The sequence below is a fragment of the Nestor notabilis genome, unplaced genomic scaffold, assembly GCF_000696875.1.
Source record: "Nestor notabilis isolate BGI_N333 unplaced genomic scaffold, ASM69687v1 scaffold11085, whole genome shotgun sequence".
Classification (NCBI taxonomy): domain Eukaryota; kingdom Metazoa; phylum Chordata; class Aves; order Psittaciformes; family Psittacidae; genus Nestor; species Nestor notabilis.
The window spans coordinates 47,712-63,026 of NW_009927895.1; the positions used below are offsets into that span (position 1 = coordinate 47,712).

General features: G+C 38.9%; 1 protein-coding gene across 1 annotated transcript in view; it reads right to left on the minus strand.

Annotated features, from left to right (window-relative positions):
• Positions 1 to 6,939: 6,939 nt before the first annotated feature.
• Positions 6,940 to 15,315, minus strand: part of DUPD1 (dual specificity phosphatase and pro isomerase domain containing 1) — a 15,540-nt gene continuing 7,164 nt past the window's right edge. Inside the window, exons 2-3 of the mRNA XM_010014270.1 lie at positions 12,206 to 12,426; positions 6,940 to 7,230 (exon numbers count right to left, since the gene is read on the minus strand). Coding sequence (XP_010012572.1) covers positions 6,983 to 7,230; positions 12,206 to 12,426 — 469 coding nt within the window. The 3' untranslated portion in view covers positions 6,940 to 6,982. The remainder of the gene's footprint in view (positions 7,231 to 12,205; positions 12,427 to 15,315) is intronic.

Here is a 15,315-nt window from a genome sequence, read left to right on the forward strand (position 1 = left end):
GCTGATGGTTCAGAGCCATTTTATGTGCCTGCTCCCATTAAAAATGTGGATAAATAGACTCCAAAACTATCAGACAGTCCTGGATCGTGAGCTTTTTCTCTCTCCTTTCCCCACATGTAAATGCCTTTTAGCAGTTATTTTATTGTATTATTTTGTTTCTGAAGGTGACACTTCTGCATGCCGCTAATGTCTTTGTTAGTGACAGTGCATTTTGTAGTACTGTACAAGTGTTGTGCTTAACAGTAAGCCATTTCTTAATTTTTTTGCCTTGATTAGGTTACCCTAGTTTGAGGGGTAAAAAAAAAAACAGAACTATATTTTTGTTAATTATAAAACTTGTAAAAATTAATAAAAAAAAAGCTGCAAAAGCTATTCACATTTTGGTTAGTTCAAAGGGTTTTATTGCTGTATGTTTAGTGTAAAGTTGAGACTCTTTTCCATTTTTGTGACCAGTTTCTTTGGGGCTGGGGTAGTAAAAAAGGCAGCTTTCTGTTTTATAAATACTGTTATGTTTTTTGTTGATTGAAACATCTCAGTGTTTATTTGTCAACTTTTGAAACATTTTCATATATGTCCAGATACTTGGCAGGATTTAAAAAAAAAGTAGTGAATTTGGTGTAAAGTTGCTATTTTATGGAAATGCCTCTAACTTTACATTTTCATTCCATCTGTAGATTTTTCTATCTTTATAAAATATTGGAGTTATTTTTTAAGGGAAAAAATAGAGCAGTAGCGTGTGAATAGCTCAAACTAAGCTTACAGATCGCATGTAAAAAGGCAAAAGTTATTTGTGTCTGTTTATATTGCTTCCTTTTTTGTAGCCTTTGTACCTGTACAGAGTGACTGTAAGGGCCGAACAGAAGAGGCTTGATACATGTAAAAATAGGACCCAGTGACACTCTTGTATTTATCTGTTATCTTTTTAGTCAGTCACTTAAAAAAATCAACACAAAAAAACTACCCAAGCAACAAAAATAAAAACTGCAAAAAACAACACCCCCCAAGCTGTACATTTTAACATAAAAATAAATTATGATGAGCCATTTTTAGCCTCTTGTGTCTTGTCATAGTTTGATGTTGCATGGGAATTACCTCCTGAAACAGTGTTTGTTATAGCGCTCTCACATGCTTGATCTAAAGCCCATTAAAGTTGATGGGGTGTGGATTAGGCTGTTAGAGCCTACGTGTAGGTTACTCATCATAATTGCATACACCTTGTGAAAATAAAGAGTATCTAAGATTATTTTTCTGAATAATCTTAATAAAATATTGAATAAATACATATTTAATACATTATAAGGTTGTCAATATTTAATGTATGAAACATCTTTCCTATAGAAAGTGTTTATATATTTGTAAAAGGGTATATGATAGCAACAGACACGGTGTTTGAACTGTATCTTAACAATAGAATTGTAGTCTCTTCATTTGTAATTGTTGCTGAGTACAAGACGATGCAAATCTTGTGTTGAACCTGAGTTCAGTATATATGCATGTACGTGTGCACACACGAACATGTACATACATGAACATTTCTAATCTAGCAAGAGAAGGTCTGTAAAAATCATAAGGCTGTCTATACATGGAGCTCATGAGTGGACCAAGTTTAAACTGGGTGTGTGAGCCTGCACCAGAAAAAATCCATGTAAGAAACTTTCAAAATGCTTCTTGTGAATGTTCCCACTGAATCCCCACCTCTAGCCCACTGCAGAAGGGTTACTAGCTAAGAGGAAAGGATTGGTTGTCTTGACTGAAAACTCTCGTGTCCCCATTCCAGTACATAAAGCAGCTTTATAGGTGATATTTTATATGCTCAAAAGTCAGAGAAATGTGCGTTTCTTTAAATAAAACCCTTTGAGTATATGGTGTTGCCAAATCAAAAACTTGATATTACAGATTCATGCAGATAACCTGTTCATTTCCAGCATGATGAGGCAGCAGTCTAAAGTAGTAGATCTGAACAGGTTCTACCATTGCTGATCCAATAGTAATTTGAAGTAACTTGTGATTTAGAAGTTTAGGATGCTTGATAAGGAGAGCACAGTACTGCAAAGATATCGTTCATGCATTTACACTGTCAAATTTGCTTTTTGAAGACAGAGAGTATTCATAGTACTTAAACAGTATGTGTGTTCATCTTCACAAAGTTACTGTCACCTTTCTTTATGCTTAGAAAAAGGGAAGTTGAACTCCACAGTTAAAAGTGCAGCCTTCAAGAGTATGTAACTAGGACTTTTGTACCTTTCTTCAATGATTGCATCTCAGAGTAGCACTATGTTTTGTGATTTTTCATTTTTGTGTTTTTACAGTGAGTGAAAAAGACACCTGGGTCTTTATCCACTCCTGTTTAGTTTCAGGTTTCCAAGCCTGCCCCATACAGGCAAATCAGACCTTCTTACCATTTCAGTATGTACTAACCTGAAAGAGAGCATCCTGACTCCAGCATATTGCTAAAATTTTGTATTTGCAATATATGGATTGCAGGTTGGTTGGGCAATGATGTACTTACTCTGTGTGCAGAACAGACAAGTTCCCAATGTTTTTTTTGTTTCAGAACTGAACTCCTTTCAAGAGGATATATGCTTCTCACTTCATCTTGTTCCCGTAGTGACTATTTAGCTGTGAATTGCATTACTGCACTGAAACTTCTGTTTTATAAGAAGGCTGTATTTTCCTTGACAGATGTACCTGTTCTATGTATTGTGTGCCCATTGCAGTGTCAGTTTTGACTGTGTGCTCTAGCACCATCCCAGCTGAGAATTAGCTCTTTCTTTTGGTATCTCAAAAGAATTCTCCACAGAGTTGCAACAGATGATGATTCTTGTGAAATGCAGGAGGTTTGCCTGCCCATGCAGTTTTGGTTTGACAAACAGAGAATACTCCATACCACTAGAGATTTGCAAGAAGGAAATAATCTCTCCTCATTCTGTATCTACGTTGCTTGCAGACCTGGTTTGTAGGTGAAGTCAGTGCTGCCAACACTTGTTAGGTAATTAGCTACCTGGAAAAGTTGCCTCCTTTGTGGAAGCTACATGTTCCAGAGCTTTTGCTTTTTCTAATTTAGTGTAATTGGTTCTGGGAGAACGGTAGGGAGAAAAGCTGGGAAGTAAATAAGAAGTATGTTTACTTCAGAATTGCTTGATTGGCATAGCTGCATGAGCAGAGTGCCACAGGCAAGACCTGGTTCTAGGGAAGATACTTGTCTTTAGAGCAGAACCTACTTTGTCTGGAAGTTGCTGCCTGACAGTACTCCTGAAAGCTGTGCTCTAGCCCATATACAAAGACAGAAATGGTAAGTGTTACTGCACTCTAGCTACCTGAACTCCTAGCAGTGATTGACTTGTTTTGTTTTTACTAACTTTGTAGGAAGCCATGTGATATAAGCAGAAACAGAAGACTTCTAAACATACAAGACTTCTACCATATATTGCTGTCTATATTTCAGTTTTCTAAGCTGTTTTAGTTTATCCATCACACAGGTTAGTTGATGGAAACAAACTCCATTTATATACAGTGTGGTAAATGGAAAGAATGGGCCTTGCAATTACCTTTATTGCTAAGGGTGATCCTAATACAGCCTGTTCTGTAGAGACTGCAAGCTGACCAATGTAGTAAAGACCTATGACTGTTTTATTTCCTTTTTTTTAACCCTCCCTTCCCTTTACTTTTAATACTTCTTTGTATTAAAACTGTGTATTTCCAACATCTTTTTTGAACTATATAGTCATACAGGTCAACTCTTCCATAGTGAAGCTCTGAGGTATGCATTGATCAAAAGTTGTTTTGAGCTTTGTGGCATAGAAAGCTTGTAAGAAGATAGAAGGTGGGATTACGGTTTGGTCTTTTTTTTTTAGTTGAGTAATTTAAATTCTTGGTAGCTTTTCCCCATCTACTGAATAAGAATAAACTTAATTAAGCCATGTTTAAGGTCTTTGAGTGGTACATGTAGAAATAAGGGAATACGGGTTTCTATTGATTTACTTCTTAAGAAATCAGTTTTGTACTATTTTACATGTCCATGCAAGAAAGGGAGCTCCTAGTTTCTGAGTAGCTTGGAATCCCGTCCTTTGGAAATTGTTGATGCATTCCTCTGTCGTTATGTCAGTGTTGCCATGTGCTGATTTCCTAATCTCCTATGCAGGACAAAATGAGTGGGAACTACTTAAGAGTTCTAGTATTTTGCTTTCTATCAGTAGTTGGGAGGCTACTGTGTGAAAGCTTTGTCAGTCTCTACCAAAAGCAGCTGGGCCTCAGGAATTAAAATTTTCCTGGGTATTTGCAAAAGTGTGACTGCAAAAGAAATACGCATCTTCTAAGCCTCAGAAAACCTTGTTCAAATACAGTTTGGCATGTAAATCAGCTAAAAACCCTCTTCCAGTTACAGCAGTCATCAAGATTTCATGCAGGATATAGAAAAGAAAATAACCTGTAACTTGACTGAGGGAGATCCTGGTAGATGTTTGTTGTATATCCTTTGGCACAGAATTCCTGTCTGTGAGGCTAATGCTAAGAAACATACTGCTGCCACAGAGGTGAGAAAGTTCAACTTTCTCCATCAGGGTAAATGAAAGAGTGGGACTGTGTGCCTGAAAGGCAGGTTTGTCAGATACAGACCTGTTGCATGTCTGGGTTGTGAATTGTATTGCAGTAGACAGTAAGGTGCTCTGGAAAAGGTGTGTTTGAAGGTCTGTGGATATAGATGGAAAGTGGAGGAACCCCATCCAAGTATTTTTTGACTCTTTATAACACACTTAGTGACTGCTTGTTCATAGTTGAACTGTCAAATGACCTTCTTTGAGTTTTCTTTTATTTCTGGTTGGGGGAGTTGGTTGTTTGGTTTTGGGTGGGGTTTGTTTGTTTTTTTTTAATAATCCAGGACTAGTGATACTTAATCTATTGCAAGTCCCAGAATTTGTGTGTCTTTTTCATGAATATTGTTCACATTGTGATGTCTAATTTTTTAACAGTAGCCTAGTTGTGTTTAATGTGTTCTGCTGCATCTGAGAATTTGAAGATAAGGTGGTTATTGTACACATAAATTCAAATGATAAGTCAAAGGCATTGCATTATGGCTGCCTGCAGGCTTGGCTATAGTCAATGTTTAGAGATTACTGGGTTTGGGGCCCTGACAGGAAGTGAAGGAATAGGAAAGCCTTCATGCTGGAGATGCTAAGCCATTAATATCTACAAAAAACAGTTTAAAATTGTGCTTGCTTCTGTGGCACTGTGTTCTTTTTTCTAAGTATCCAGGACTTACACAGTCCATACTGCACTGAAGTCACGAAGTCTTTGTCAGCTGGTAAAGAACAAGAGAACTCTCCAGTGCTTTTGGTGGCTAGATCATTCATCTCGGGTGCTGAGGCAGTACATAACTCTTGGCTGATACATTTAATTAGAAAAAATTCCAGTGGAAGGGTGATGACCTTTCTACAGATGCAGAAAAGGTAAATGCGGCTTAGTTGTGATCCTCCTCTGCAGTATGTTTTAAGAATATCAAATGTTGCTGAGGTGGCAGAACTCTCTGTGTGAAAACAATTATTGATAATTTGTATAAAATAGAGTGAATTGAGTAAGTTTAGGCAGAAAATTAGATCCAGTGTCCCCATTTGTGTATCTGGACTGGTTCTGTCAACAAATACAATTATTAACAACTGTATTGGAGCACAATAATGTTTTAAGGTCACTAAAGCTGGGATAGGAGGGAACATTATCAGTAATGGTAAATATGAACAGTGGTGTCTGGAAGTGCAGCAGCAGCTTTCTAGTGGTTAGGGCACTGTGAGATTTCTTATTTATTTATTTATTTATTTTATTCTCAAAAGGCTTCACCTCTGTCTTTTTTTTAATCTAAACTAAAATTTTTTTAGAACTGGTTGTAATCCATTATTATTTAGGGGGTAGTTAGGTCCTGACCGAAACCAGGACATTAGGGCTGCACATGTTCAGAGCTGAGTTTCCTCTTTGCAAGGTAAAGGCCATCCTGTTTTCCCTGTTCATTGCTCTAGCTGTTAGTTTTTCCAAGTGCAGGGCGACATAGTTTAGTGTGTGGTGTCCCTGCTCATGGCAGGGGGGTTGGAACTAGATGATCTTAAGGTCCTTTCCAACCCGAACTATTTTATGATTCTATGAAAACAAGTCACAAAACATAATTTTTGCAGTCTTTTCTTTTTTTCTTTCTTTTTTCCTTTTTTCTTTTGGGTTTTTTTTTTTTTTTTTTTTGGTGGACTTGTCAATTCACTTGGATACTGTAAGTGTAGTACCTTTTAAAATTCAGGCAGTTGAAGCATTTAGGAGAACCAAGTTAAAACTGAAACTGCTGACATGTCGTGTACATACCTCCTTGAATTGTCTGTTACAGCTGCTTATGCATCTGACCTTTTCAAGGGTCTTGCTTTGTTTCTAGTTCGCATGGTCTGCTGCAAAGTCTATTGTGAAGACCAAGTAGTTGATTCTCATCAGGAGGCTCTTTAAATGCTGTGCTGCTCTAGATTATTACTGTGAAAAAAGAAATGGAGATGCCAGGAAGCACTACCAAAAGGCAAACTCCTGTGAAATACTTCACAGGACTGTGGAACTAAACAATTAATTTGTGCTGCTACTATCTTGGTATGTTTCCTGCAAAATTTCTTCAGGAGTGTCTAGCCATTGAAGCACATTAAAGACCATGTGTTTAAGTTAGGATCAGGATTTTGGGAGTACTCATGTAGAAGAGAGTTTTCTTGATGTTGTGCTGCTTTTGTGCTGCAAAAAGCTTTTTTACAGAGGGTAAAATTTATTTGTTGATGTAACAAAAGAATTCTACTAAGGCTTGAACATTCTAAAAAGATGGGTTTAAAATTTGGCTTCCCTTCTTTCTCATCCTGACAGTATTTGAAATTACTTTGGTTTTCCTTCCAAATAACAAATGGTTCTTGTGACTTTAATTAACTACAGTTAATTTTTATGGAGTTTCTTTTCCAGCACAACCCTGACAGCAACGATACTAGATTGTGGAGCTGTTCTCATCATCATCAGATGGTAGGCTATTTTTGGTGTTCCTCCTCTGCAGTGTCAGCGCTATGTCCAGTTCTCTCAGCTGCTTCAAGAAACCCCGGTTTGGCAGGATGCATCTGTGTCTTGATACTTGCTCAATGGCATCCACTACTGTCATGTTCTTGTAAATCATCAGGTAAGCCAAGACCAGTGTAGCTGACCGGCTGCGACCCATAGCACAGTGAACCAGAACCTTGTCTGCAGAAACAAAGAGAAATGATGCAGAGACGACACTGAGTAACTTCTCTTTTTTCAGTGAATGTTTCTGTGGTGCCCCTGCTTGCTTTGGTGGTTTGACTACCTTTACCAGCCTTTTTTTACAGGTGGGGAAACTGAGGCTGTAAATCTTACGTAGTAACTGAACACTATCTACATGGGAGATTACCCATTTCATCCTAAACCAGGTTGCAGAGAAGGCCTGAGGGCTGCAGCTGTGTGTTACATTAGCAAGCCCCACTGCAACCTAACTTGCATGCCTCAGAAGTGGCATGTATGTAATTCTGTGTCTGGGCATATTGACCAAAGTACAAGGGCATGGGAGGGTTTGGTATGCTATCAAACCATCCCTCCATGAGGATAAATGGGGTGCATGGAGATGCCTTTGTCAGTTCTACAAGCTAGATACAAAAGCTAACAGAATCTGATTATATTTTGTTGTTTCGACAATAACCTAGATCCTTCAGGATCTAGATTGCATCACTTCATGCCCAAATACATCATTTGTAAAATACAGCTAACAAGACTTTCTTAAGGCTCAGTGAGGGCAGAAGAAAAGAAGAGCCATAGAAATTGCTAGGCATATAACCAGGGGGATAGAAAGAAACCACTTCTTAAACTGTAGTAGAGCTGCTTTAAAATTCTTTGGCTAGTCACCCTGTTGTATTGAGTGAAAGTACTATTTCACCATCACCTCTCTTTCATATGATCATCTTCTTGCAGTAGTAGCTTGTCTTGTGTAATAATGTAAATGCAGAATCTCTGCTAGTAGTTTTCATAATAATGTGCCTCAAGATTTAGCTTTGTGACATTGCTTGGTTTAATTTAGGACTTCCAGAGGCAGAAAGTCTATGATTTCAGGTACTAGCAATGTGAGGATGTGAGCTGAAGTGAAACCTTCCCCATTTACTTTGTCTGGTGGAGATGGAGGATTTTCATGTTTGATTAACAGGTTTTGAAAGACTTCAAAAGATTTCCAAAAATGATTCGAAGCCCTTGAGGGGGTCTCACAATGGGTTGAACTGCTGAAGGAAGTGGATTTGGAGCACTCTCTAACACCCTGCTAAGCTGAATTGCCACAGGAAAAAACAGCATCCTCACAGGGCCAATAATAGTTTATCTCTGTCAGCTATGCCTAGTGAGAAGTGTTGGGTGCAAAGCCATGACTCCTGCTCATTAACTCCTTTGCTTCCAGGCAGAAGAGGATGTCTTGGCACAAGCAGCATTGGTGTGCAATGAATGCATCAAGAACTGCCAACGCTAGAGGATAAACGGTTACAGTCTGCATCCTAATCCCAGCAGATAGTCTTAGGGGCATCTTGGCAAAATTCCAGTCTCTCTGATAACTAAAAGTGCCTCTTCCTCTCCTGGAAAATGATAATCCCTTCTATTATTACTGCAAATACTTGAAACGGATAAAAACTCACATTTGTTCAGCCCTTCATGCTTCTCTTTAGAGCTTCCCACCTTGTAAATGGGTTGCTGTTGAGGTGATAAATACATGATAGGACAAGGAAGGCTTTCCTTTCTGTGGGTGGCAAATGCAGGGGATCTAGGAGAAAATGTACAGTTTTATATTGTTAACAAAGGTAAAAAATGGCTGTACAATTTCCTGAAATGGCCCCTGCTTGTAGGAAAATAAGGTTTGTCCTTTCTTGTGTGTGAATATTCAAGATGACTGCCTATTACAGCAAAACGCTGGTACTAATCTGCAGAGCTGCATCCCTTCTGTCCCTTTTGTTCCTGACGGAACATCGGTTCTGATGTAAGAACCAGTCTGAATCTTCCTTTTCCAAGAGGGAGTCCATTGTTGCTGTCTTTGATTCTCACACTTTTATCCTTCAAGGTGTGGCTGAATATAGAATACCAGTGCAAGAGCCAGAGGTCTGCTGAGTGGTGACAGGTCCCTGAACTATTTTGGTCACTTAACTGCTGCTTGTGTTTCTGAAAATCTGTCTAGATGCAGTGCTCTCTTTCGAGAGTCAGATGGACTGATGAATGCTGAGGTGTCTGGTCAAATGCCTTGGGTCTTTGTTATCTGTCTCTCATGTTTCTTCTCACATTGCTTCTTGGTTTATATCTGTCTTTAGTGAATGTTTTCCCATGACACATTCACATGAAAAGAAAATGCTATTCCCCTCTAGTTTACATTCTAAGGAATTAAGGCACCAAAGGAATGAGTACTATATCTGTAAGCATAGTAGGGAACTTAAAAACCTCTTAAAATAATGTCTTCTGTTTGGGTTAATCAGGCCTCGCTGATACAAATTTTAAGCTGCCCTATGGTCTGAATTGCATGGGTTTGGAAGTCTTCATGCACAACTGAATGATAGCATGCATAATTGTGAACAGTTTGAGTTTGCCTCTAAAACTATTCTTCAGAACATTGAAAGCAGCTCAGCTACAAGTCCATCTGCCCATGTTTAAACTCTGTGAATACTGCTCTGATCAGGGAGTTTCTTCACCATCACAAAGATTCTGAAGGTTAAGTAAGAATTAATGTGTTAGGACTGTGTTTTGACAGCATCTGAATTGTCAAGCTTTCTGGCCTGTTGCAGAAAGAGAGAGGCTGCTTCATCTGCAGGACAACTTGTTTCAGCAACACTGACTATTGAGCATTCTCACAGCAAAATCATTGTGTGATGATATCTATTCAATGAATTCGATCACTTGGCTGGCTGAAGGTTGCTCCCCAAGCAATGTGATACAGCCGAAGCAGATTCATAAGTACATGCATCCTGGTCACAAATGTGTAAACTTTTCTTGTTGCCCTTTTCCCTTTCTTTGTATTCCGGTTCTGATGCAAAGTAGCAAAGGAGTGCAATTGCGTTACTGATCAGCACTATTTAGCACCTTATACTGAAATCCCATGTTGGAGATAGATACTTTGTTACTTGATATAAAATCTTGTTAAGGACTATGGATACTATTTGTCAGGAGGATACATGCAAATAGTCCTTTCGATTAGGCCCTTGAAATACAGAGCACCTTTCTATACTAGATGTGCATTCACAAATAATGCATGTAGTTCTTGGAGGAGAGGACTGGTTACTTGCCTCTAGGCTTTTCTCCTGTGTCAGAGACATCAGTCTATTCTTTGCTTTAGCTTCTGGAGTCATACTATTGTTCTGTAAATGTGTAGTGGGAAGCTATTGTCATGCATTCAGCTTCATTGTGGGCCATGCATAGGTGCCTTTATGCATATCTTTGGCTGGGATTGGAAATGTACATTTGGTGTGCTTTTGCCTCGTGAGAAACCTAAGAGCTTGCTCTTTTTCTTCGTGAGTATTACAATAATTCTTTATTTTATTGATCTCCATCAGAAAAGATCCTAGCTGTCTTGTTTGAAAAACAAAAACATATGAATGTGGTGGGAGGTGCACAGCTGCAGGAATTGCTGCAGTTGGCACTATCTACTTTAGTGAAGATTTTTTTTTGTTTTGTAGAAGTTCATCCAGTTGCTCTTTGGTTTTATGTTTCAGTGCTGGACTGGTGCTTGATAACTGTCTCAGAACTTGCTGGACTTAGATGTGGTTTTGAAACAAAATATTAATACTTCCCCATCTTACCCTTCCCTGCCCCAGCGTTTATTGGGACGCAAAGGGTTTTTTTCTAGCCTTTGCTGCTTCCCTTGTGCTTGTTTCTTTATCTCAGTGCAGCAGAGAAAAGTCCTACAGGAACAGGAGGGTGGTGGGAGTGAGGAAGTCTGCATTTCTTGTTTCAGCTCCTTCAGTCTGATACTGACCTCTGGCCTTCAGCCATGGCTAGACACAGGTGCATGTTAGTTATCCACTCCTTCCCAAAGGCAGTGCTTCAGACATAAGTTTTTGAAATGCTAGGTACCTTTCTTCTCAAGCAAGAACGCTCCTGAAGCAGTTTCTTCTGCTATTAGTACTTTGATTTTTAATACTGAACTGCCTTAAGACTTTCTCCTGAACAGGGAAAGGGACTGTTGCTGTACTTACTGAAAGGGTAAAATTGTTAAGACCTAGGTGGCTATTGGGGGCAAGCCAGGTAGTAGCTGGCTACAGCTGAGCTAAACAGCCAAGAACAGAAGCTGACACAAAACTAGAAACTTGATATGTGACCCCCTCTGATAATAAGGGCTTTGTAGGTCAGCGGGAAAGTCTTAAGTTTCTCGGCTGGTTTCTGGTAAAATATCCTGTAGAGATTTAAAAAAGAAAAAGAAAAGCAAACCAAAACGTGGGGGGAAGGAGTAGGAGTAATCTTGAAAGCCGGTGTGAGGCCTAGGCTTTAGCACTTCATGTCAGCATACAGCTTTCTAATAGAACACTGTTGTAGGTCAGCAAATAATGAATTGTGGTAATCAAGCTGAGAAATTACAAAGGCTTCACTGAAATATTTCTAGATCTGTGCTGTCAGAGTTGTTTTGGTCACCTGCTGCTTAGAAGATGGCAGAGAGATAAATCTACTATAGCTTGGGGTAGATCTGATGACCAGGTAGAAAGGTAGGTTTTGTATTTGTAGAGTGAATCTAATGCTGCAAAGGCTGAAGCTCTGGAGTCTCTGCAGAGCACTTGTGTTCCATTTCTAGTGATATGCAACCAACATTCATTAAACCTTTCTTAATAGGGACTAATTAAAGGAAGAGACAGCTAATTCATGGAACCTATGCAATGTCCAGTTGTCTCTGATGAGTTTACAAAAGAGTCAAAGCAACAAAAAACTTGTCAGACAGGAGATAATGCAAGCTGTGATGTGGGCTTTATCAAAGTGCTTGGTAAGAGGTTCTGGGGCTGGTACTAGTTATGCAGTGAGAAAGGTCCTTGTTTACATCACTACCTTCTCTTAATCTAGTTTCCGGCTACTAGTTTTATATTCTCAGTTAAACTTGGACTTGTTTCCTTCCTACAAGGTTGAATGCCATGGAACTATGCTTATAATCAGATGGAGTAAACAGCGTACTGTTTTTAACCATTTTCAGCACCATCCTTACTTCTTTCATCCTGAAGCGCGTTATCAATGAATTTAGAAGCTGAATAAAAGAATTGGCTGAGCTTGAAACTGGGGAGATCATCTGCTTCCACTCCATGGTACTCCACAGCCATGTCTTGATAATATTCTGGTCCTGTGTCCACATTCCGCTGACCATGAGCTGCGTTGAGGATGTGGGTGAAGCCTGCCTTCTGAAGGCTGTAGCGATCTAGTGCAGTTTTCCTGTTAAAACAAGAGCTATCATGTAAGTGAAGAACCTTCTTACCCAGCAAGCCAGGAAAAAAAAAATCTGATTTGGTATGTTCTAAATGTTAATGGAACTGATAGTGCTTCAAAAATGCATCATTTACCATTGTAAAGATCCTAAGATACTGTCATTTAGAGTGAATGATACTTCTGGAGTTCATAACTATCTCTCCCAGGTCCTTAGAGCACCTTAAAAATGAATTTATTTTCCTGATGCCTTTGTAATGTAGGAAATACTGGCTTCTATTCATCTTGTACAAGAAGAAACTTGAGATACAGAAAGTAATAGAATGAATTATTTAAAGTCATAAATCAGTGGCAGAACTTGAAATAGGACCCAGGAATGCTGCTTTCGCCTTCTGTCCCATCAGTTGATACTGCAGAACTAGTAAGAGTGAGTGATATGTGAATAGTAAGATATTTAGGATTCAAGAAGTTCTTCATTCCTAAAAGAAGTTACTGAGTTTTTTCTCCATTTCTATTTTGAAAAATAAAAATAATTCTAAAAATCACCTTTTTGTGGTCACAACTCCCTACCAGGTTTCCTTTTTAGTGTAATGTTTGGTTAAGCCAGAGGTCTAAAGCAAAAAGAACTAGATACAGAAATTAAATATTAGCCTTCAGCGAAAGCTGAAATTCTTGTGTTTTGCTTAATATTCTAATTTATTTTTGTCCTCTCTTCCTTTAGACAAGGGAAGTCAAGTGAGGAAATCCTAAATTTTAGTGTGCCTAAAACCCCACTCTAAGTGCTTGCCAGCAGTCTAGAATTCTCCCAAAAGTGCAGTTTATAGATAGGCAAGTAAAAACCCTTTTTGTTCCATTACAGAAAGCTTTTAGTTTTGGTAAGTTTTGTTCAGGAAAAGCTGTCAAGTATCATTAGTGCCTAGGAGGACTTTTGAGCTTTTTCCCAAAAAAAATTGCATAGGCTTTATTTTGTTAATGTTTTCACATAACTACTGCTGCCATAAAAGAATTAGTGCATGATATGAAACAGCTTTTTCCAACCAGGAGTACCTCTCTCCATGAACGTCTCCTGAACATTTCAATGTGTAAATGCAGCTGCTGCCGCACAAGACGTTATAGCGAGCTACCTGTTGTGCTTCATAGTTCTAGTGGTGACAGCTCAGAATAGCTTGAAGTTGACCTCACCTTCTCAGCCTCTGTCAAAGTTAAAATCCCGCTTTGGGCAGTCATTAGGGCATTTAACTGGGATATAGATGCTGAAGGTCTTACCTATGCTCACTCTTATTTAATTAAAACTCATGGTGATTGGCTGTTCTGAGTAGATGCTCCGCCCTGCAGAAATTACTTTGTGGACAGCAATGATAATGTCTTGACCCTACTGGCATTGTTGTCATGAAGTAATGTCATAAGCCCACTATGCAATGATTTTAAAAGTAAATAAAACCTCCATATAGAGTGGTTATGCCTGCCCAAGTGCAGTCAACTCAGGAGGACAGAGAAGCAGCAGCATCATCTTGCTGCTCGTGCTGTGACTTGCCACCTTCACTTCAGGTTAATTAAGGCTTAGTCCTTCCATTTGTATTCTTGTTGCAGTGATTGACCTAGAAAGCTTTTGTTTTACTTCCTTCTTTTAGGAGATCTGTGCCTTTGGATTCTCTTCAAGTGTGTATGCTCTATACACTTTGCCAGCAAAGGCACTTCAGTTGTGGACCATATGGATGGCCAGTCAAAAAAGAGTAAAGGTGCAGTGAATGAGTACTTCTCTTGGTTTTGATGTGCTTGAGGTGAACTACTTTTGAATTGTCTTATTTTGTTTTACCTCCCTGATAGTGGGATAGAGAAAATAGTTTTCTATTCACCAGGGTTGGCCCAAAGCATGTATCCAACAAGCCATGAAAGACTGATGTGCTCAACTAGAACCCCTGCAGTTGGAGACCTGCATGCTGAATAGTAAGTAGGACTGCAGTATAGTTATGGTCAGTGGAAAAACAAAGTTTCTGATGGACTGTGGATACTACCAGACTTTAGCTCCTGTAAGCACTGCTCAGGCTAATAAACAGCATTTGAAGTATATGATGAAATTTGTTCTGAGCAAGGACAACGTCAAACAACAGGTTGCATGATAGTCATTAACATTTGACCCTTACGTTCTTCTGAAATCCAGTTTTTCTGTTTCCTTGATCGGGTTTTCAGGGGATTGCCTTTTGACACAGTGGATGAAACTAATGCGTTCATTTCTGATGATTGTGCTTACAGTCTTGTTTGATGTCAATCTCATTTTTAAGTGTTCAGTGGCACCAGTGTTGCAGTAGGTATTCAGAAAGAAGGGATGCCATCTTTCACTAACTGCATAAGCAGTCAGCTCAGTCTAGCCAAGTTCCTGGAAACTTCCCCCTCCACCTCCCAGTCTTGCCTGTATCTTCATACTGTGAATTTTGGGGCTGGGATGGAATTAATCCTCCTCCTTTTAATTTAACTGATTAAAGGCAGGGCAGTTAGCTGTTCATTTTGCATCACAATTCGCATTAGCCATTGTTTTGCCCTTGGCCTGCTGGAATTAAGGAATATGCATGTTGTTACCTTTTTAGTTCCCTCTGTTTCCCATGGCTTGGGCTGGAAATGGAATCAGTAGTGGATCAACCTTGAATGCTGTTGCAAAAAGCCCATTGTAAATTCTCAAGTGTAATGAAATAATCTTCTGTGAAATGTCTTCTTTCTTCCTTTTTTTTTTTTTTTTTGTTTTCCTTTTCTAAGTAAATTATTGGTGTATCAAGGAAATGCTTAACCTGTCAACTCCACCATTTCTGGCAATGAAGAATATTTGCTCTTTTCCTCAATGCTTGGGATAGGCTGATTTTTTAAAACATCATCTACTTTTTAATTGCACTTGGTATGTAAAAG